The sequence below is a fragment of the Populus trichocarpa genome, chromosome 10 (genome assembly GCF_000002775.5).
Source record: "Populus trichocarpa isolate Nisqually-1 chromosome 10, P.trichocarpa_v4.1, whole genome shotgun sequence".
Lineage (NCBI taxonomy): Eukaryota > Viridiplantae > Streptophyta > Magnoliopsida > Malpighiales > Salicaceae > Populus > Populus trichocarpa.
The window spans coordinates 14421116-14441777 of record NC_037294.2 but is presented as its reverse complement, the minus strand read 5'-3'; the positions used below and the strand labels follow the sequence as shown (position 1 = coordinate 14441777).

General features: G+C 34.4%; 4 protein-coding genes and 1 long non-coding RNA gene across 9 annotated transcripts; 2 read left to right on the top strand and 3 right to left on the bottom strand.

Moving 5' to 3' along the window:
- Positions 1-721: 721 nt before the first annotated feature.
- On the bottom strand, positions 722-4732 carry LOC7466906 (aluminum-activated malate transporter 9). Of its 5 annotated transcripts, none has more exons than XM_024610211.2 (7): positions 4596-4732; positions 3444-3829; positions 2738-2878; positions 2350-2619; positions 2127-2263; positions 1898-2044; positions 722-1690 (listed from the first exon to the last, which is right to left on the bottom strand). In XM_024610211.2, the coding sequence occupies exons 2-7, from the start codon at positions 3784-3786 to the stop codon at positions 1091-1093; spliced, it is 1638 nt and encodes a 545-aa protein (XP_024465979.2). In that variant the 5' UTR covers positions 3787-3829; positions 4596-4732; the 3' UTR covers positions 722-1090. The 5 variants fall into 5 exon arrangements, with proteins under 5 accessions (XP_024465979.2, XP_024465978.2, XP_024465982.2 ...); XM_024610210.2 differs by lacking the exon at positions 4596-4732 and adding an exon at positions 4429-4571; XM_024610214.2 differs by lacking the exon at positions 4596-4732 and adding an exon at positions 4312-4536 and having other exon boundaries at positions 2350-2463.
- Positions 4733-9082: 4350 nt separating this feature from the next.
- Positions 9083-10132, top strand: LOC7489359 (30S ribosomal protein 3-1, chloroplastic). Its single transcript, XM_002315912.4, has 2 exons — positions 9083-9505; positions 9595-10132. Exons 1-2 carry the CDS (start codon positions 9224-9226, stop codon positions 9880-9882), a joined length of 570 nt encoding a protein of 189 aa, XP_002315948.3. The 5' UTR covers positions 9083-9223; the 3' UTR covers positions 9883-10132.
- A 1324-nt stretch (positions 10133-11456) lies between these two features.
- LOC7466905 (uncharacterized) lies at positions 11457-13389 on the bottom strand. Its single transcript, XM_002314839.4, has 5 exons — positions 12950-13389; positions 12756-12849; positions 12617-12654; positions 12383-12518; positions 11457-12054 (listed from the first exon to the last, which is right to left on the bottom strand). The coding sequence occupies exons 1-5, from the start codon at positions 13304-13306 to the stop codon at positions 11645-11647; spliced, it is 1035 nt and encodes a 344-aa protein (XP_002314875.2). The 5' UTR covers positions 13307-13389; the 3' UTR covers positions 11457-11644.
- A 2043-nt stretch (positions 13390-15432) lies between these two features.
- LOC7489358 (uncharacterized) lies at positions 15433-16890 on the top strand. Its single transcript, XR_008060378.1, has 2 exons — positions 15433-16627; positions 16716-16890. It is a non-coding gene; the product is annotated as an uncharacterized LOC7489358 (long non-coding RNA).
- LOC7489357 (uncharacterized) lies at positions 16789-19708 on the bottom strand. The gene is made up of 5 exons (XM_002314838.4): positions 19285-19708; positions 19079-19182; positions 18822-18993; positions 17802-17924; positions 16789-17722 (listed from the first exon to the last, which is right to left on the bottom strand). The coding sequence occupies exons 1-5, from the start codon at positions 19468-19470 to the stop codon at positions 16982-16984; spliced, it is 1326 nt and encodes a 441-aa protein (XP_002314874.3). The 5' UTR covers positions 19471-19708; the 3' UTR covers positions 16789-16981.
- Between the last annotated feature and the right edge of the window lie 954 nt (positions 19709-20662).

The window sequence follows — 20662 nt, the reverse complement described above, 5'->3', positions numbered from 1 at the left end:
TATAATGAGCCATTCCATGATCAAGAGTACTTGGTGTTCAAAAAAAAAAAAAGACCAGGATTACTGTAATTTTTATAAAGATTGGACCAAAAATACTTAAACAAGGACCAAATTGTAAATGGATAAAATACGAGGACTTTTCTTGTTGAAAGTTATAGAGACCACAGTGGTTTTTTGTTTTTTGTTTTTTTTACTCGAGATAGGTTCAAACTCGAGAAATTTTAAAGGAAAAAGGATACTAATATCAATTGAATTATAGTTCATTGACTATAATAAAAATAAAAATAAAAATAAAAATAAAAATAAAAATGAAAATCTGCTATTTCCTTGTTCCCTGCTGATTCATCACCAGAGTAATGGTTGGGCTAACGACTATTTACAAGCTCGACAAATTGTTTGGGCCTAAGGTTGGCAATGGCTCCCACCTGCCCCTTGGGCTCCCTCCACTGGTCATATGATTTAAAATTAAAAGCAATTTAATTATTTATTATTTTATTTTTCTTACCTGATCTATATTTTTTATTCAAAACCAATAGTGAAATTTAGAAAATGACCGATCATATTCTTTTCCTGGAAGGCGAGAATATCCAAATCTCTAATTCTATTGTTATACTGACCATAAAAAATCATTGGTTCCAAAAACGCATTACTTTTCCACATTTATTAATTTTATTTTCAGCTGAAAATAATTGAATCTCGTGATAATTTATACAACGATGTCTGAATAAGAACTAAAATTAGGATTAAGAATACAATTAAGAAAACAATAATTTATGTATTTCGCCGAACATATCTTGAGCTACACAATGAGATAGTGCCCTCTTGTAACCTTAACTAACCAAGCAAAACTAGTTAGTTTAAGGTTTCAACTCTGCTTCACTAAAAGGAGCGATGAGGTAGACGACTGCTATGCCAAGCGTGCGTGTGACGCGACAGAGAACGTGATTTTATTGGAATTACAATTAAAAATAATAATAATTCTCCTTATCTCTCCCAGGAGAAAACATATGCATTATTCTTTTCCTAGATACAGCTCCTAATCTTGTAACCCGCAGCACCTAGACAGGATGATCCAGAACCCAGCCTTCTTTTAAACAATCTCAGAGTTCATAATTGGCTCTACAAAGTTGGCTTTCTCACTTAGTTCTTCAAATGATTCAACTACATTTTGAAGCCTAGCAGAAAACTCAATCAGAAGTGAAGCAAACATTGCTAAAGATAAGGCACTTGCGCTTTCATATGTTCTGCGCTCACTTTCTTCAATGCCTGTATCAGCATTGAAAGAAAGACGGGAAGGCCAGGATGCTTGTTTTGCAAACAAATTATCCTGGGAGTCTTTCGGAGGTAGGGAAGGTGTAGAAAGAGTGAGTGACCTTAAGTCCAATACTGCTTCACTTGCGGATTTAAATCCCAATTTAATATTCCCGTTCTCTTTAAGACTTTCAAGTTCTTGAAATACCTGAGGATCTCTTGGAATTTCCCAGCTTTCAGAATTTACTAAAAGGTATGATCTTTGGTCTATCTTCTTTTGTAGTTGCTCTGCTGCTTCATGCACCTCTTTTAGTATGTCTCCCGGGCCTAGTTTTTCCATTTTGTCTACTTTGCTTCCAAGCTCACGCAAAACATTTGCACCTTCTGCTCCTACTCTCTGGAGCTCGCTACGAAAGACTTGCCGCCTTTCAGCAGGAGCCTACATGCACAAATTACTTTCTGGTAATTTAATTCTAGCCATGCATGCCACAAACTCGGTTTTTCTGCGCCAAATTGAATCAGTCTTAAAAGTGACTGCACCACAAGGATGCCGGATAAGAGGCCTCTTAGTTATTGACTAGTAACTTTAATACTTGTATATTTTGATTCTAGAATTAAGATTAAAAGGAATTCAATGAATAATCACCTGTATTTCTGACAGAATGCATCCATGTAGTGCCATGACCATAAATGCAGAATGCCTCAGTGCACCACTCAATTTGACATAGTTTTTCCAAGGATAATTGAACATTCTGAAACGACCGTGAGGTGGTTCCCAGATAGCGAAGCCAAACTGCAGAAATGACAATCAGAAGTTAGTACGTGTGTTGTCCAGTGAACTTGCTATTAGCATAGGTTCTCTGCTATCAGAATACCAGACTATCTTCTCTTCTTGTAGATTCCAGCACTGATCTGTAGCCATTGTAAAGTGGATCATCATAAGCCTGGAATGTAAGAATCTTTGAGGGAACCCTTTCGTATTCAACACATTTCAGGTACCCATTAACACAACCTAAAGAACAAAATTGATAATTATGCACTCATAAATGAACAATACGCCTCTTTACGCAATATAATAAACAGGAAGTTAAAGCCAACCTTCCAGGGAGATGGCCAGGTCCATGAAATTTTTTGCCACCAAACTGTGCAATGCATCACCGGCCCAAATGGGGTATATGAACAGATTTACAACAAAACAAACACCAGCACCAACTGCAATAAGTACTAATCTAGTTAAGACTGCCGTGGTATATTCCCGAGTCCGATTCCCAGCTACCATAAGAATACAGTATGTTAATATGAATACTCGAAAACCATATTCATATGGCGCCATTGTCGGGTACAACTTCAAATAGGATGAGAAGAATCCTAATTACCACAGGGAAAGGTTGGTAAATTTAGAACATATAGCACAAAATTCTCTGAAAAAAGAAAATAAATAAGTCGATCGATCAGACACTAGCAAATCAAAAGAACATATACAGACCTGCAATAAAAATACTAGCAACAATTAGGACCTCCTCTCCTTGATCACCAGCCAACATAGAGAGCTCAGCACAGAAGAAGGCAAGAATTCCAGCACATATTGTACCCAATACACGATTAAATCCTTTTATAAATGTTGCTCCTGTACATAATGGTGATATTGCAGAGCACTCTAATCAGTAATTATGACAAATGCATTGCTATTGAAACAAAAAGAAAAATTAACTTTCTAAATTTCAATAAGATATACTACTGTTCTTTTTTGTTTATGAAACTAGATTGATTATCTTTCAAAGTGGTTTTTCCCCACAAACAGATCAATTACACTGATTATTACTGTTAGAAAAAACTTAAGAGAGAAGGCCAACTCTTTTTGTATTATATTTCTCGCATAAGAGAGGAAGTCCCACGTACTTGGACTTAGATTGCAATACTGTCAACACTTATATTTATTCTAGTGTAGGGATAATTCAAGAGATCTAAAAGATAACTACATCATCAATACATTGTATATGTGCACCTAGAATAAATAAATGAATTATTTAGATGTAAACTTCAAAATTGATTCCAGCAATTACCTAAATTTTAACATTAGTTTAAATTTTCATAATGATACAGTTTTAAAGTCAGGATCAAAGGCTTTAGGAACGATATCCAAAAGGAGAAACAAAATCAGAACAAATTTCTTAGGATCTTGAAAGTCATACCTATGCTGTATTCAAACATCACAATGACAGTTAAGATTGCCCAGATTGAATACTGAGAAATGTCCTCGTTGGATCCTTTCCAGAATATGAGCAAGGATACAATTGACAATGCTAATCCCATCTTGATAGCAAATATGACTTTCTTCGGATCAGAGCGACCCATTTCCCAAGCTCTCACAGCAAATTCTTGGAAATCATTCAATGATTTGCTGATTTTTTCACTTAACAAATTCAAATACTTGCATTTTCCTGCTTGTTCAACATCTCCACTCAAGCTGCCCAAAAGAGGCTGCCATTCTTTACTACTTTCCACGTAGTTATGCCTATATGGCGCCATTTTCATCACCTTGTTGATTTTTCTCGATCTTCCTTCAACTGAAAATTCACTGTGCAGCAGTACCATCATTTAATTAAGAACAGAAAAAATAACAAAAAAAATATTAATAATTGATGAAAGAATAGTATAGACGTTGAGTAAACATAAATAGCTATACTAACGAAAACTGTAATCAACATGTCGAGTTACATAAGTGGGGATCCTGCATCGGTTAGAAAAAAAAATGAAGTAAATACAAAAAATGGCTTTATAACCCATGCAGTAGTTTAAAATTTTGGATCAAAGGTGGTGTAGATCAATGCATAGAAACCATCAAGTGCAGGCCGATGTATAAGCCTGGAGAACTGACTCACAAGAAGAAGAAGAAGAAGATGAAGAAGATTATGCTATAGCATAACACATCCTATTCTTTGACATGAAAAGAATAGCATGGCACACGCAGACTACTTCTTTGACATGAAAGAAGAAGAGGATTATAGTATAGTTCTTACTCAGAATATTGTCATTTAGCTTACTGATTAGAACACTTACCGAATGTGCGGGAAGTGGTGTTTCAAAAAGGATTTCAGTACTTAAGAACTAATTGAATTTGCAGTTTGTTCTTACAACATTAGCAGTCATGGAAGCATTTAGAAAAATCCCACTGACCTATTTTGATTCTTTTCTGAAACCAAATTAACAAAATCTTAGAAGTTTGTAGCCACAGGAACAAAGTGGGGCTCGTTTCATAGATCAGATTGGACAAATATATATGCATATCAATCCTGGTCAAATTAATGGAGAAAGACATGTTAACCTATCATATGATAACTCACCGCTTTCGAGAAAATATAAAACTTAATCTGCTCCACGTAATATTGTATTTTTCCAGTAAAATGTTTACTGTTATCTTCCAGGGTTCAACTACGTAGACGCTGAGTTCAAGTGCTTGAAAATTTAATAAAATATCAAATTTAATATTTTTGAGTTTGGAGATGTACCAAACCCGAGAATAAATAGATCTAGCAAATTGTCAGACTCATCACTCTTGGATTTAAAATCATTTCAGGTTCAAATACATATAAAGTTGATAGTCTTTTTAGATTTCTTTTTGGATCACAAGAATTTGTTTATTTATTCTTATATCTTTTAACATAAAAAGTTAAAAGTCAAGAATAATTTTCTACCTACATTCCTAGATACATAAAAGTCTCTTAATGGTCTACTATATTTCCATCAACATTAATATCTTATAAGGAAAATTTATCCCTAATTAATATTGTATAAAGGATATTTGTCCTTTATTAATGCTATAAGGAGAAGATGACATTTCAACCCCTTTATTTAAGCAATATGAAAACGTCCAGATGTTGTATGTAACCATCGAGATAAAATCTCATTTTTTTTTATTCTCTAAGTATTCATACGTTTATTTTCAGAGCATTTATCATACGTTCGAGCCTTGTGAATGAAGTGCACCATTACTAAAAAAGCTTTACCCCTTAGTGGGCCGATCCGGTTCAATCGGATTAGTTGAAGTCCAGTAAACTTCTAGATACCGGGGTTTAAAAGAAAAAAAAAAGCATTTATCATACACAACTAAAAACAAATACTTTTGTTTTCGTAATTTAAAACTCATTATCTCATTTATTGCAATCTCTTATTAAAAATTACTGACTTTATTATTAAAAAATCTCTAAATCCAATTAAAAGAGATTATTTTGTAAATATCAGATTTTAATTATATCACTAATCATTAATTTCATGAATTCTCAAAAAAAATATTAATATGAATATATAACCACCTTTTATCCAAACACTCAAAAAAAAAAAAATCCTCATTTCTTAACATATTAAATTTCATAACATCATCATTGTCCATGTTTTTATATGTTCTTGTATGCACGCTACTTTTGCTACTTAGTTTTGGATACAAACAGCAAGAAAAAAACAGAAAATTAATTGGTAGGGCAGGACCATGGGTACGAATCCATTAATGTTTGTTCTTCCTTTAATTGTGAAAGTTCTTTATTTGCAACAAGATATTATCATCGATAATGAAAAAAGAAAAAAAAAATTCTCCAGAAAACAACCTGCCCCGTAACTTCACTTCTTCTTTCTTTCTGTTTTTTAATTACGAAAAAGCAAGTACAATGCTTTTTTGACTTGAAGCGGGGAAGGAAACAACGAGGAACTACATTGCTGCAGTCTTTAAAGGGGCGTTCTTTCCTGCTAAGAACTTTATATCATTCATTCATAAATTCTAAAGGGTATATAAAACTATAAAATGGAGTAATTAAAAAACCATAATTCAGCACAGAGGCAAATTAAAGTCAACGCAATGAGAGTGGCCTGGAAATGAATTGCCTCCCTTGATTATTGTTTTGCTATATAGATAATAGTAAATTAAGTTGCAGCTTTGGAATATTGAAATATTAATACATTTTGGAGCATAAAAAAATAGTATAATTAAGTTGAAACTTTACAATATTGATTTGCAGCTTAACCGAGCTTTTTGAATTTTGCCGCCGATCGATTTTTAGCTTCGCCGCCCAATTAAGGACAAGGGACTGAACCTCTCTTATTCCAACATTATTCACGGGGCCACAGAGACTCAGAGAGGATAGGATGCATTAATTTCAATCTATGGTACTCCTGCTGAATTTCATAGAAAAATAAAGCTACATGCCACTTTTCCACGAAGCTTCCTGCTAGGTGAAGCCATCGAAGAGCTAGTCTAGCCACCCTACCATGTAGCTCACTCTAGTCTTGAGGAAATTTCTTGTGAGTTGGTTTCTTATGCCTTGTTTTTACTTGTTTTGTCCTGTTCCTAATGGGGTAAAAAGGATCCACTTAATTAACAATTTTCCAGATCTCTTTTTTAATGGGTAGACTGGATTAGTTTATAAATTTCTAGCTCTCTTGGAGCCTTGATGGTTCATATCTATGCAAATACACACAGACATATATACATGCATACATTCATGTGTATGTATACATGCATGTGTGTTTGTATAAATTTTAACGGATGAAGTCCTAAAAATTTAACTAGGTTGGGAATAGGACTCCCGGGTTAGATAATTAATTAATCAACATGTCTTAATAATCTTATTTGTTCTCTTTAACTAAAATGATTGATAGCTTAGTATTGGGTAAGTAAATATAGTTTGTGGCTAGTATCTATAAAACATATCTTTTTTAAAAAAGAAAATATAATAATATTTTAGAGAAAAATGCTTTGAATATATATATGCAGTAAAGAGTGAAAATTGTAAATGTTTTACCTAGATGGTTCAAAAATATTTATATCCCCTGAACCTTATTGTTTTTAGAGAAGGGAGGGACTGAAAAGTTCTATGCTCCCAGTGACATTAATTGGAAACAAATATCTCTTATATATCATTAATAAGATAATAAATATGATATGTCCTTTAAAAAACACTATATACACCAATAAGTATATAAATGGTGGTTTATTATGTCTTTAATATTTTTATTATTGAGATTTGCCCACGATCAAGCATATAACCTTAAAATTTGATAATATTCAAATTTTTTAAGTCTAGCATGTTCGTCAAACTTATGTTACTTTGGACTTAACTATATGTCAAGCCCAAGTTTTTTGGGTATGATATATTTGCCAAGCTCATACTACTTTCAACTTAGTTGAATATCATGTTTAAGTTTTTTAAATATGACATGTTTATCATATTTTTTAATTTAGTTGGTTATCAATTACAAATTCTTTAAATTTAACATTTTCGTCATATCCATTTTATTTTAAATAATTTTTACTTATAAAAATATTAATAAAAAAGTTAACTCATCACTAACCATGCAAAAACATCAAGTGCGAGTCTCATTCCTAAATATGACTTTTCGAGAAGCCGATCGGCAACTCATTTCTCATGAAAGAAAACTTTTAAATCGTTGAAAGAATTATTGAGAAACTTGAATCAGGTATTTATTTTACAATCAGCATCTCTAATCTTACAAAAAAAAAAAATCTCTACTCAAGCTATGTGACCCCATTTTCCAGTGTTGCTTATTTACATAATCACCCCCCTTTTCTTCCACTTGAGATTTAACTTAACAATGTATGAGAATTTCCTTGGGAAAAAGGAAAATAAATAAAGGGTTGAAATCATAATTAATAGCTGGAAACGAGCAGCAACTTAAAATTAATGAATCAAAAAAAGATTAATATAACGAATATAACGGGGACACAAAATGAAAGTGATTAAATTTTTAGGAGACTTTTTTTTTTCATTTTTTAGGACAAACTTCAAATTTATTATACAATTATTAGCGTTTTATACTCAAAACTGTATTTTTTTTTTATCAATTATATTATAAAAAAATATTTTTTTTTATTGAGCTATTTTATTAAATACAGATACTGATATTATTAAATATCGCGTGCTTATCACCTGATTTTCATTAAAGGTGTAAATTAAAGGGAAATTTATCTTTTATTCTTCAAGACAAATCACATGTTTACGTAACATTAAAATATAAAATCTCAATTTTTTCACACAATAACTCTAATAACGGTTCACTCATATATATATATTTTACACCAATGTAAAAGAGAGAACTTCCTTTATAGCCATGTAAGTTTGTAGCCCCGAAGAATGCTTGTATTTAAAGCAAAGTGCAAAGAAGCTTCCCGTCTGTATCCCGGATTAAATAAAAAATTCAAAATTAGTCCCCAATGTATCTAGCGACTGATAAATCAGTTCATAACTTTTAAATTTTTGCTAGTTTCTCCCTAACCAGTCCACCACTCTTCGATTTAAAACATTGAAGAGTCCCTCATGCAAGAGGGACGTGTTTTTTTAAGGCAAACTGCAAGCCAACGATTAAGCCCAACAACCAGACCCGGAAATGAAAGCTTACATTTCAAGCCCAAGCCCGGGATTATAGCCCATGAAAAATCCAATTTTTGTTTGAGATTTTTTCACAACTTTGTAGCTGCTTTAAAGTTTAAACAATTCAAAATAAAACAATACAGCTACCAACTACTCATGCTCTGTTCAGTAAAATATAAAAACCATGATGTTACTAAATTCATCCCTGTACGTTCATCATCTTCTTCAAATACTTAGATTTTTTAATATTTATGTGTGTGTGTGTGTGTGTATATACAAGTCTTCCTTTCATTCACCGACAAGCCTAAAGTTGGAATTCTGAAAAGAAGCCAGCCTGATCTCATATCTGGGCCTTGATGTGACATAGGTCAACTTATATAGAAACTGTGTTATTAATCGAAGCCAAGCCCATTCTTTTGCACACTAAAATTTATTCCATCACAGTATTATAAACTAAAACCCCAAACGCCTTATCCTAACCCAGGTGGTTCTCATCTCTGAAGAGAAAGACCACCATGGTTTTGGTCAGGACATAACCAAGCTTTGTCCTTCTCTCTATCTCCAGAAAGTCTCTCTCTCTAAAACTCAAGAAGATGTTATCCGTGGCATTTCAGTGTGGTTTCAGTAATGTGTTCACAAATTCTTCATTGCCTTGTCAGACCCCTAGTTGCAAAACATTCAAAGCCACATTTTCCACCAATCCCAAACCAAATCTGATACATTCTTCAACATTTCTTGACCGGAAAAGGAAACGCGTTTCAAGAAACCAAAGATACACAACTTTCGCCGCCCCAGAAGCTCTCACAGTTGAAACACCCATTGACACTCCACCTTCCACTGAAACAGAAGAATCCATCCCCGCCCAAGGAACCGAGGTCCAAATTCTTCTCTTTCTTTAACTATTAATGCGTGTCTATATGTTTTTTGTGCTGTTTTTTCAAAGGGGTTTTCTTGATTTTTGCAGAAAGCTGAGGTGTTAGTAAAACAAGTGGAGAAACCAAGGTTGGTGTTGAAGTTTATATGGATGGAGAAGAATATTGGACTGGCTCTTGATCAGGTGATACCTGGACATGGCACTGTCCCGTTGAGTCCTTATTTCTTCTGGCCAAGGAAGGATGCATGGGAAGAGCTTAAAGCCACTCTAGAGAGTAAGCCATGGATATCCCAGAAGAAGATGATCATACTTCTCAATCAGGCCACTGATATCATTAATTTGTGGCAGCAAAGTGGTGGCAATCTTACCACACAATGAAATTGATGGCTAGTTTTTTTGGGGCGTGGAATTGGGGTTTGTTTTGCAGTTTGTTACTGTGCTTAGGCTGTAGCTTGCTTGCATCCTTTTGTATCTTTCTGGTGTAATTGAAAGTAGAATTATGCCCATGGTCATGTAATCATATTGTTTTAACTTTGCGAAGGTTTAATGATACTTGAATTCTCAATCTGTAATCCCACATTTGAGAATTTTGGAACTTGGTTATGGTATTTTCCCAGTTCAAGTTGAAGTTGAGATAGTGTTGGATTGGAACTAAATGATCATGCAATGATGTTAGAAACAAATGGCCAATGTTAATAGGTGTACGTTTTCTGCCTCAGTTCACGTGGGCTGCAATACTAGAACTCAGAAGATTCAGTGATGCCCGCTGCTAGTTGTCTTGGAGAGATTTTCTGATAGTGTTACCAGGAAACTTTCTTCTCTGTGTACGCACAAAGTTTGCATCGGTGGAAGATTGTTGACTCTAATTCAGCTGGTGACTTGTACTTGCCACATGGCAAAACATAATTGTTTGCCATAATTGATGTTTCATCTTAAGAGATAAATGAATTTGCCGGCGATTTGTTTTGCTCTTGGTGAACGCTACATCAATGTCTTCTACTGTCAAAATGAATAACAGGAGAAATTATAAAATCTAGCCACCCCAAGCTAGGGAACTAAGGCTATGTTTGTTAGGAGATATGAACAGAGAGAATAATGGATTGGGCAAAGTGGGGGGGGGGGGGGGGTTAGATAAGGGATGGATGAGTAACCATCCTTCTTGTTGTTTAGTTAACAAGAAGGGAGAAAGATGTGAGTTGATCCGTCCAAATTAAGAAGTTTGAAAATTACAAAGGAGGGGAAAGATGGGAGACAATCAGCCCAACTCAGAAAGACTGAAAAGTACAAGTGAAGAAGGACAGGAAGGACCCTGTCAAACAAAGAGAACACCAAATCCTTCACTTCTCATATACTCTCCCTCATCCATCCTTCCCCGAATCCCTCATAAAAACACACGAAAGAATGGTACCTAATTTGAAGGGAAGTAATGCTTGAGGAGAGAGTCTGCTGAAAAATCGTATTCGAGAACTGCTCTGAATTTGCGACACTGAATTCCTGCCTCAGAATGAACAGTTACTTCAGTGCACGATTGTGTCAGCGGGCCTCGTTTTCATCTGCTCTGCAACATCTGGTATTTAGCAGAATAGTGCATGTCCACTCTAATTCCAAAGATATCTATTCTCAGCATCACTATTACCAAATTCCTTTGTGCAATGCAAAAACACTAAGGGAATCCATGACATGAAATAAAAAAACTGGGCTAATTTCTGTGAAATTGTGCTCTACACCAAAAATGTCATTTTCTGCAATAAAACATCCTAAAAGATGATAAGGAAAAAAGCCATTTCGCCAAAGTTCATGAGAAACTTGAAAGCATAATACTGATTATTGGGCAAAAAAGAAAGGAAAAGGAAAGGGGTGCTCGTACATAGCTTCTGCTCAAACAATATAACAAAGGATCTTTCAAATACCGTTTCTGGATTGATCATCTCAAAAATAGAAGCAGCAAGATATAAGCAACGCATCTCCAACTCATTATTGAGCTTAACTGTCATCAACCACAAGGATTCACTTGTACATTTTCTTTATAATACTACAAATACAGATACGAAGATTCCTTTCATGTACATATTTAAACTGGTTTGAAACCTCCAAAGTTGACCCCAACTCAAATCTAGTAGAAAACTACATGTAGCTATAGCTACTCGTCAAGATTTAAACAGAGAAGATAGGCCACCAAGCCAACCACCGGAACAAATCTAATATAATTGACCACGCCAACTTTGCTTTTCTGAACATTTTGCAAATTTTCACCGATCAGCCAGGGCTGGAAAATTATGTAGAGAAATATATCCCAAATGAAAGCATAAGCAAGCCTCTCTGATTCTAAATAACTAACCAAGAACTCACATCTGTCTGTTATGCTCCCAAAATTACCATCAATTCGGCCAAAAAGAGCCCATAATACTGATATCAGGCATGCAGCTCCACCAATCAGTCCGACTACTGGTGCGCCAGTTGTCATGATAGTGCCTAGTTGAGAGCGCTTGCTTGGTGTATAGTCGGAATCAGCCTCATTCAGCCGGATTGCCATGTAAGGTATCAAGAATGCTGATAATACACATGAACAAAATGATGCTTTAGTTAAAACAAAACGTAACTAGACTCTACCAATATTTCCTTGATACAGCAAAAACATGAGGAAAAGGAAAAGGTTATAAGCGATGGTAAGGGGGGCTTGTCCTCTGTGAATTTGAGGAAAATTGCCCATTTTATGACCAATGCAAACAAAAGAAAATCACCGGTAGCTATTAAAAGCCAGCTAGCCAGATCAAGTAATCATCCGAAAAGATCTTCCAATCTTGCACCACGGCTTTAAAGGGAATGGTCAAAGCTAATCTATCTACTCATCAATCACAAGAGTGTAAAGGAAGCATACTGTTGGTGAGGAACATCTGGAAGCCCCATAAAACATCCAGTGACCATCTGTATCTATCCCTCTTGCAATCAGTGAACAGCAAAGGAGCAAACATGAAAGTCCACCCAATAACAAAGTTGAATAATCCTTCAGACATCTGGTAAAGGAAATAAAAATCACCAGCACCAACGTTAGACTGTAAGAATGGTAAACCAAGTGCCGACCAAATCAACATCACCTTATGATCATTCTTACCGGGTGAAGAACTGGGGCATCAATAAGACGTATGCCGACTACTCTGCCAGAAAGTGCATTGCCATCAAGATTAAAATATACTCGACAATTAGTAACTCATTTTATCTAACAATCAGAAGCGAATTCCGAAAAGACAAACCAGAATTGATGAAAGGCAAGATGAAGAAGAAATTTAGAGAAAGTCCAATGAGAGAATTAACAGTCTCTGAACTGATAGCCCACACTGGATCTCCCTGTGTCGATCAAAAACATATATACAAATTCACAAATTGCATTTTATTTACGACACGATACACTATTTTAAACAGAGAATAAGAGGAGTAGTTTACTTACAGGGGCATAAGGGAGTAGAAAGAGCCACAAAATGTAAACTCCTTCAACAACCCACAGAATAATCTGAACCACTTTCCGTGCATTATCATCGCCCTCTTCGGCAGAGGAGATGGTTTTGGTGTTCGGCACGGTGGGTGGTTTGCGGCGGGTCGCGTGACATAGGAAATTGGAATTTTGGGACAGGAAAAGTGGTGTTGTTGGAGAGCATTGGGTTTTGGAATTAAAAGCTCTGATATGTTGCAATTTATGATGGGGAGAGATTGAAGGTGGTCCTTTTGAATTGAACTGTGTTTTGGTAGCTGCTGTGACCAAAGAGCAGTAGTAGTTGCTGCAGAGGAGAGCTTGAGTTGCTGCCATTGTTTGCGATAACTTTTAGCCAACTCCGAGTCAGCTACTGCTAACTGCTAGGCTAATGGGTAATGGGGCCACTGGCTGGCTCAGTTTTGAACACGAGGAAGAGGGTGAATTATTCTCTAGTCCCTGTGTTATGAGCGTTTTACAACTTAATCCTTCATAATTGAAAACCTATAACATGGTCATGCTAGTCGTTCTCTTAATGCAGCTTTTCGGTTTTTCTCTTCGCATCTAATATATGTTGGTTTTTCTCAAAAGATTTAAAATCGCTACAAGGTATAATTGAGACATATAAACACATAAATAGATGTTTAGAGAGGATTGTTATCTGCCTTCACCCGTGTAATTATTCAATTATCCTCGTCATATTACCTTGATATATGTTAAAATTTTAAAATTGATTATTATACAACCCTCACACTCGTTGAATTTTTTTAAAAAAAGAATATTAAAAAAAGGGTCGATTGAATTTTTTATATATATTATCAGGGATTTTTCACCACCACTCACACTCATTGAGGACAAAATTCAAGGTGGAAAATCATCATTTTTTCTCTTATTGAATATTTATTTTGGATTGAATGAGAAGTTTGAATTTATATTTTATTTAATAGTTACTTGAAAACTCCTTCTAAAAAACTAATTAACTGGATTTTTTATTTTTATTTTTCAAGAAGACATTTCTGGTACTTGGAATTTATTTTTAAAAAAGCACAGTCTTAATACAATTTTTTTTGTTATGATTTTAATATTACTTCTTGAATTTAGTTTTCATTGATATATTCTTGCTTCATGACTTGTTTTAAATGTTGCATTCTCAAATTATATTTTAAAGAGTTTGAAGTTAAAATAAAAATAAATCTCTCTGTCTTTAAAACAGGAATAAAATTCTATAAATTCAGCAGGGATGTTTAAAGAAACCCGAGTTGTCTATAATGTTAAAACCCAATTTAACCTATGAAATTAGTTAATATGGATATTATAAATAATAATTGGTTAAAAAACCAAATTAATGAATATATATATATATATATATATCATATTTTATCTTATGTTTCAATATCTTTTTTTTTTATGTATAAGGCTAACTATATGTTTGAAATACCGTAAAACACATTGAATTATCAATTGTGATTAAAGACAAACAATTATATGTTTTTAAAACAATATTTATTTTAAAATTATCGATGAATAAGAGAATTTATATTCTCAACTCGTGAATATTTATAATATCTATAAAAAAATTTAACTCAATTTAATATATCCAACCCGTTCAAGTCTATTTTTTTTTAATAAATTGGGTCTATAATTTGTAAAATGTTAAAAATTTAATTGGGTATAATTATAGGTATTAACCCGACCCCCACCCATGAGCACCGCTAGGGGAGTATATTGTTCTCAATAGCAACATAAGTAATGGAATGCATGAGGAAAGGTCAGATTTGTCTTTTTGTTACTAAAAATTAATATAAAAAAAACCGCTAATACAAATAATTAAAATACGTTATCTACAGTTTGAAAGATAAAAAATGACAAACCATGTTAGATAATGTATGGCAAAGACATTTGATTGACTATAGTTTCTGCCTTTAAAAATATTTTTTAAATTAATATTTTTAGTTATTTTTCAATAATTTTAATATATTAATATTAAAAATATAAAAATTATTTTAATATATTTTTAATTAAAAATAACTTTTAAAAACACTCCCCACAACATTACCCTACACACACTCAACCCAGCCAGGGACTAAGCAGTAATTTACCTCCAGCTCCAGGGAAACAATTAATATGACAGCGTATCGGTATAAAAACTTAAAAGAACAGATACGGCGCCGTACGAAACAACTCAGAATATATTTAGAAGGTTCGGTTGTTGTTGTTTTTTAAAGTAATTTTTATTTAAAAATATATTAAAATAATATTTTTATTTTATTTTTTAAAATTTATTTTTAATATTAGCCCATCAAAATAATTTAAAAATATTAAAAATATATTAATTTGAAGTAAAAACTATTAAAAAAAATTTAATTTTTTTTAAAAATACTCTTGAAATGTAAAATAAATAGACATAATAAGTCCAATTTTTCTTCGTATCGAGCAAGTTTCAATTTTTTTTCTCTTATTTTTTTTTCCCGGGTCGAAGATAGATGGCTCCCAAATCCGATATCACCGAAGGTAAATAACCTCCGAATCTCAAGAAAACACTCCAATAACTTTAAGCCTTCATGACGAATTAGAACTCAAATCGTGCTCGATCGCTTCTTAATAACGGTTTTAGGTTCTGTTTATTATTTAAAGCTTTAAAATATCATCTCTTTGTCTGCAGCTATCGTGCTCAACTTCGTGAATGAGGTACGTAACCCTTTCCCATTTTTACTACAGAAGAAATAAATTTCATCTATAAATTTGAATTTTCGGTAGGGTAGCAAAATAGGCCATTGAATTCTCAAAATGTGGCTGACTTGTTGCAAAAGTTCAACCTAAAAAAGGCAGCAATACAGAAAACACTGGGTAATCTTTCGGATAATGGGAAGATGTCGTTTAAGGAGTATGGTAAGCAGAAGATACATCTTGCTCGGAAAGATCATTTTAACATTCCCAACAGCCAAGAGCTTAATCAGATGAAGGAAGAAAATGCTAAACTGCAGCAACAGCTGGATGAGCAGAAGAGAGCTATTAGTGAGGTTGAGGGCGGTCTGTTCTATACGCGGCCGTTATGTGTTCCAAAGAAGTAGGCTCTTTTTTTTTCCTTTCATTAAATGAAATGAATATTGCCTGGTTGAATCTGATGAATTTCCGCGTTAGAACAACTACTTAAGATGTCTCAATTGTTTTAATATGGTATGAGAAATACTGATTGATGTACACAAAGCTTGACACGGATTTCAGCTTTGTGAATTTCAGGAGAAGTACTGCTAACAAAAATATGATGGGAGCTGGGTTGATGTACACTATTGCAGAAATTAGAACCTTGGAGTCGAATCTGACACTGCAACAGATACACGATAAAGAAGCCAAGCTGAGGAAGAGGGTAAATTACGCGTGGGCTTTTGAAGTGCTTCTTTAGTGGGAGTCTTTTGAAGTTGTTTCTGTGAAGAAGAATGGATAGAGCTCAGGACTTCTGATTTCCGTATCAGGTTAAGGAAATGGAAGACAAATTGGTAAAATTACGCGAAGGAGTTACCTTGGTCAGGCCAGAAGAGCGGCAGGCAATTGAGGAAATGTATTCAGAGAAATTAAGTCAGTGGAGAAAAAAGGATGTTCAAGGATGTGTGGGGTGTCATAACCGAGAACTCACCCCAGGATCTAAAAGAATTTAAGGTCATCCTTATATGTTTCCTGTTTTGCCAGCACCTGCAATCTGTCTTTGCAGGAGTTGGGTTTAATAAATATATTCACGTTTTTGCAGGAGGAACTTGGACTTGAATATGATGAAGAGATGTTAGTGTGAGCTTGCAGTCATTTAGTGACCTGCTGCAACGTTGCAAGAAGCGAGCCAGGGGCCAGTAACTTTATAGATTCCTCTGTTTTTTTACAAAATTCAGTAAAGATACAAGGCAATCACAACCAAAACAACAAAATAAGTTCACAAAATTTAGGAAAAAGAATAAACAGATATAACCTATAATTAGCAGAGCTCGCCAAAACATAACAGACTCAATATGCTCATGCTTCTCAGAATCCTCGCACTCGTCTGGTCCTGACAGAAATCGGTCCCTTCTCTATGTTTAGGCGCTGTGAACTTTGAATACCAGGTCCTTCTGTAGCACGTGCTGTGGAATATCCATGTCTTGAATCCACCTTCAGATCACCTTGAATGATTTTAGAAATTTTCTTATTAGAATCTTCTGTTGTAGGGATCTCTCCTTCAAGCTCGCTGTTGAAATGCAATTCGTGACTTTCATTGTCGCTCTCATCGAAAACTACATCCTTCTCTAACTGCTTGGTTGGGTCCTCTGCATCCAAGGACGCTGCAGTCACCTTCATAGTCTCTTCTGATTCCAGACTTGAAGTAGACACCAACCTCTTGAGTTCTGTTACACGAGCCTTCTCTTTCACAACATTTTTTTGGTGGATCTCCTGAGTTTTAAATCGAGATTCAATTTGTATGGGCTCGCCTTTCTGAGACCTGTTTCTTCCTCCATTGTGACTGTTCTGATTATCAGGTTCATGAGGACCAGATCGAGAGAGTTCCACAGCTGCTCTTGCAGCTTCGGCTGCATTGGCAGCTGACTCAAAAGCTGCCTGGGCTGCATCCGCTACATCCCTGTACTTTTTTCTTGCATGCACTGAATCAGATAGCCCATCTTTTTCTATCTCTTCAGGCGACATTTGCAAATCGTCAATCAGCTTAGTGCCACCAGAACTAGTTATCTCTGTTTGGGCTTGTTTTTGCTTGTTGACCTTCAAATTTCCCTGCATTGTTCATATGTTTAGTCTTGACTTTATACATAGCACTATAGTTGACTTCATGTTCTTATTGAAACCTGCATACCTCAGTGGTACTGGAAGAACTCTCCCCGAGTTGCAGAATTATGCTGTTTTCTGAAGCAATTTCCTCGAGCACCTTCATTCTTCCCTCCAAGTCTGGCTGCCGGGTTGACAGCTTTTGTATCATCTACAGAAACCAAGACGACACATTATAACTTGCATATATAGTAAAATATAGATAAATGAGAGCTTCCATCAAAATAATTCTGAATATTTCTCTCGATTTAGACAAAATATGCATGTTACTAGATTATTAGACATTTTATACTCCCAGGCAAACAAAATAATTGAAAGAGCAGTTTTAGAAGCTTATCTACACAGCATGAGAAAACAGCACCTCTTCTTGCTGCCTTTGCCCCTCACTACAATGTTCATCAAACCCAATAGCAGCAAGTTCTGCCAATAAATTAAATTTTCCATTCCTTTTTTTTTTTGGTTTTAAGAAATGGGTGTGCTAATAGACTAATCACACAACCTTTGAAGGGATCCCCGTTGTATCTATGTAGTGGTTGAAGCTTAGAGTATCTTTAAAGGGGCTAATCGGATGTAGAAATGTCACCTTTCTCAGAAGTCATGACGGGACTCTAATATGAGACTTACGTTGAATGAGTCTTCTCCTTCTCACTTGAACCGACCCCTTGGCAACACAGTCCATTCCTCGTAACCATCATTTATCAGACCTCAAAACAACTAAAAAAACTTAATTCTCCGAACTTATGCTTTACTCCATCATCAAGCACCACATCAAACAATTGTATCACCAAAATCTCACGAGAAACAATACCTTTGTTCTTCTTTACAGCACCATCATTGCATGACAATGATTGCCTAAAAGGGTGTCTTGACAGAAAGTATAGGTTTTTGGGGAAAAGATCGATTACAAAATTAATATGCTGTGCTGATTTTTATGGAAAAGATCGAGCAAATGCCTTGTTTTACAAAATTAATGCGTTGTGCTGAAATTAACCAAGTGGGTAAATTCTCTCCCTGCTTAGTTTGGCAAATTCTTCGAATCAAAGCATACCTTTGGGTTCACTCTACAATTGTTACGCAATTCAATAGCACTAGCAACAAATTCCTTGCCATAACGGGAGGTGAAAGCAGTACGAATTTCTTGAAGCTCGGGGAAATCCCCACACCTCGAAGAAGCATAAAGCAAGCTTGATATGGCCTCCTTCAATTCATCAGGACACACTCTGTAATAAAAAAATAATCCCATCAACAGAATGAAAAACTGAAAATTGCTGATGAAAGGATAGGGATGTGGAAACAGAAAGCAACCTTTCTTGTTCAATGAGCTGGAGTCTTTCTACCATTAAATTGCAGTATCCTTCCATCATCACATATACATCCAACATATTCTGATCCTTGATCAAATACTCAACCTGTTAAAAATAAAAATAAAAGAGACTAGTAAACAAAAGTTCATAAAGAAAATAAAGAAAGAGGTAAATGGAGGCATGGTGTACATTCGTCAGAAATCTTACTCGATGAAGAGCACGATCATGGTGTCCTTTTTCAAGAAGCTGAACCACATCAGAGCGGGCTTGGTTGCACCTGACCTGGCGTTGGCTCTTGAATATAGCAACGCGAGAGATGGCAAGACTGGCCACTGCTTTCAACTTATAGGCTTTAAAGGTCCTTCCCAGAATAGCATCAAGCTTTTTCCCCATGTATGCCCGCTCTTTACTGTTTGATTACTAAGCTTTTGAATGAGCTCTTAAGAGCCAAGAAACACACACTCTCAAAGGAGTTGATGATAGTACGTACTTCGCAGGGGCACGGGGACAGGCACAAGCGAACAAGCAAGCAGATGCTTGTTTGCTCCTTTATGTGATGACGAGAGAGAGAGAGAGAGAATTGCTTTTTGAAGACCTTGGAGTTAAAAATAAATACGCGTTTTTGAGTTTTCTTACAGACCAAGTTTAGAGATGGCAGAAGAAAATGGAAATTGAAGGTTTAGATTTACGCGGTTGGTTTGTCCATTTCGAGGAAATGAGAAAGGTTTTGGTTTCCTTGTGGAACATTGTTTTACGAGACAACTTCTTCGGTTGTGTTAACTGTACGTGTGGAATCATTTGTGGGGCCAGTTTGGCTACAGGTAAGGTGTAACAGTCTCACGTCTCACCATCGTTTTCACTAATTTTTATTTTTAAATATTATAAATTAATTTTTTTAATTTTTTTAGTGTATCAACTATCAATATTAAAAATGAATTTTAAACAATAAAAATATATTATTATAATATATTTTCAAATAAAAAATACTTTAAAAAAATCTTTATTACAGTTTCAAACATACTTTAAATAAAAATGATTATTATTTTTTTAGGTCCTACCTACTATGAAAAATTATTAATTAAATCATTTAATTTACATAATTCAAAATGAAAAGGTATCAATTAAATTATTTTATAAAAAATTTGGAGAGTAAAATGTCTTGATGCACTTCACACAATCACTTACTTGTAACACTCATAATTTTATAAACTAGATTAACAAAGTTACGCTTGAAAATAAGTTTGCAAGGAAAACTCAAGGTATCTCATATAATGTATGAAGTATTATTTTCCTGTTTTAATCATTTTTTAATTAATTTTATATTTAAATTATTTATTTTCTACTTAGCTTAAATTTTTTAATTTAATAAGTATTTTATTATTTAAAAAATCTGATACTATATATAAATTTAGGTAAATTTTAATTAGAAGTCATTTTTATAAAGGGTTTTAGAAATAATATAAATATAAATGTCTAATTTATTTTATGAAAATCAAAATTATTATTCAAATATACTATATAATTTTCTTTAGATTTCTTTATTTTTTAGCATAAATCACGCTACTGAAATGTATGTGGTGTGATC

Excerpts from the sequence above, each read along its gene's own strand:
- LOC7466906 (XM_024610211.2), bottom strand. The coding sequence starts at position 3,786 with ATGAAAATGGCGCCATATAGGCATAACTACGTGGAAAGTAGTAAAGAA. Across the intron at positions 2,620-2,737 it reads TGCTAGTATTTTTATTGCAG|GATTCTTCTCATCCTATTTG; the intron begins GTCTGTATATGT and ends TGTGGTAATTAG. Across the intron at positions 2,045-2,126 it reads CAAGAAGAGAAGATAGTCTG|TTTGGCTTCGCTATCTGGGA; the intron begins GTATTCTGATAG and ends TCATTTCTGCAG.
- LOC7489359 (XM_002315912.4), top strand. The coding sequence starts at position 9,224 with ATGTTATCCGTGGCATTTCAGTGTGGTTTCAGTAATGTGTTCACAAAT. Across the intron at positions 9,506-9,594 it reads TCCCCGCCCAAGGAACCGAG|AAAGCTGAGGTGTTAGTAAA; the intron begins GTCCAAATTCTT and ends TGATTTTTGCAG.
- LOC7466905 (XM_002314839.4), bottom strand. The coding sequence starts at position 13,306 with ATGGCAGCAACTCAAGCTCTCCTCTGCAGCAACTACTACTGCTCTTTG. Across the intron at positions 12,850-12,949 it reads TTCTACTCCCTTATGCCCCT|GGAGATCCAGTGTGGGCTAT; the intron begins GTAAGTAAACTA and ends TGATCGACACAG. Across the intron at positions 12,055-12,382 it reads CCAGATGTTCCTCACCAACA|CATTCTTGATACCTTACATG; the intron begins GTATGCTTCCTT and ends GTGTATTATCAG.
- LOC7489357 (XM_002314838.4), bottom strand. The coding sequence starts at position 19,470 with ATGGGGAAAAAGCTTGATGCTATTCTGGGAAGGACCTTTAAAGCCTAT. Across the intron at positions 18,994-19,078 it reads CAGCTCATTGAACAAGAAAG|AGTGTGTCCTGATGAATTGA; the intron begins GTTGCTTTCTGT and ends TTTTTATTACAG. Across the intron at positions 17,925-18,821 it reads ATTGTAGAGTGAACCCAAAG|ATGATACAAAAGCTGTCAAC; the intron begins GTATGCTTTGAT and ends TGGTTTCTGTAG.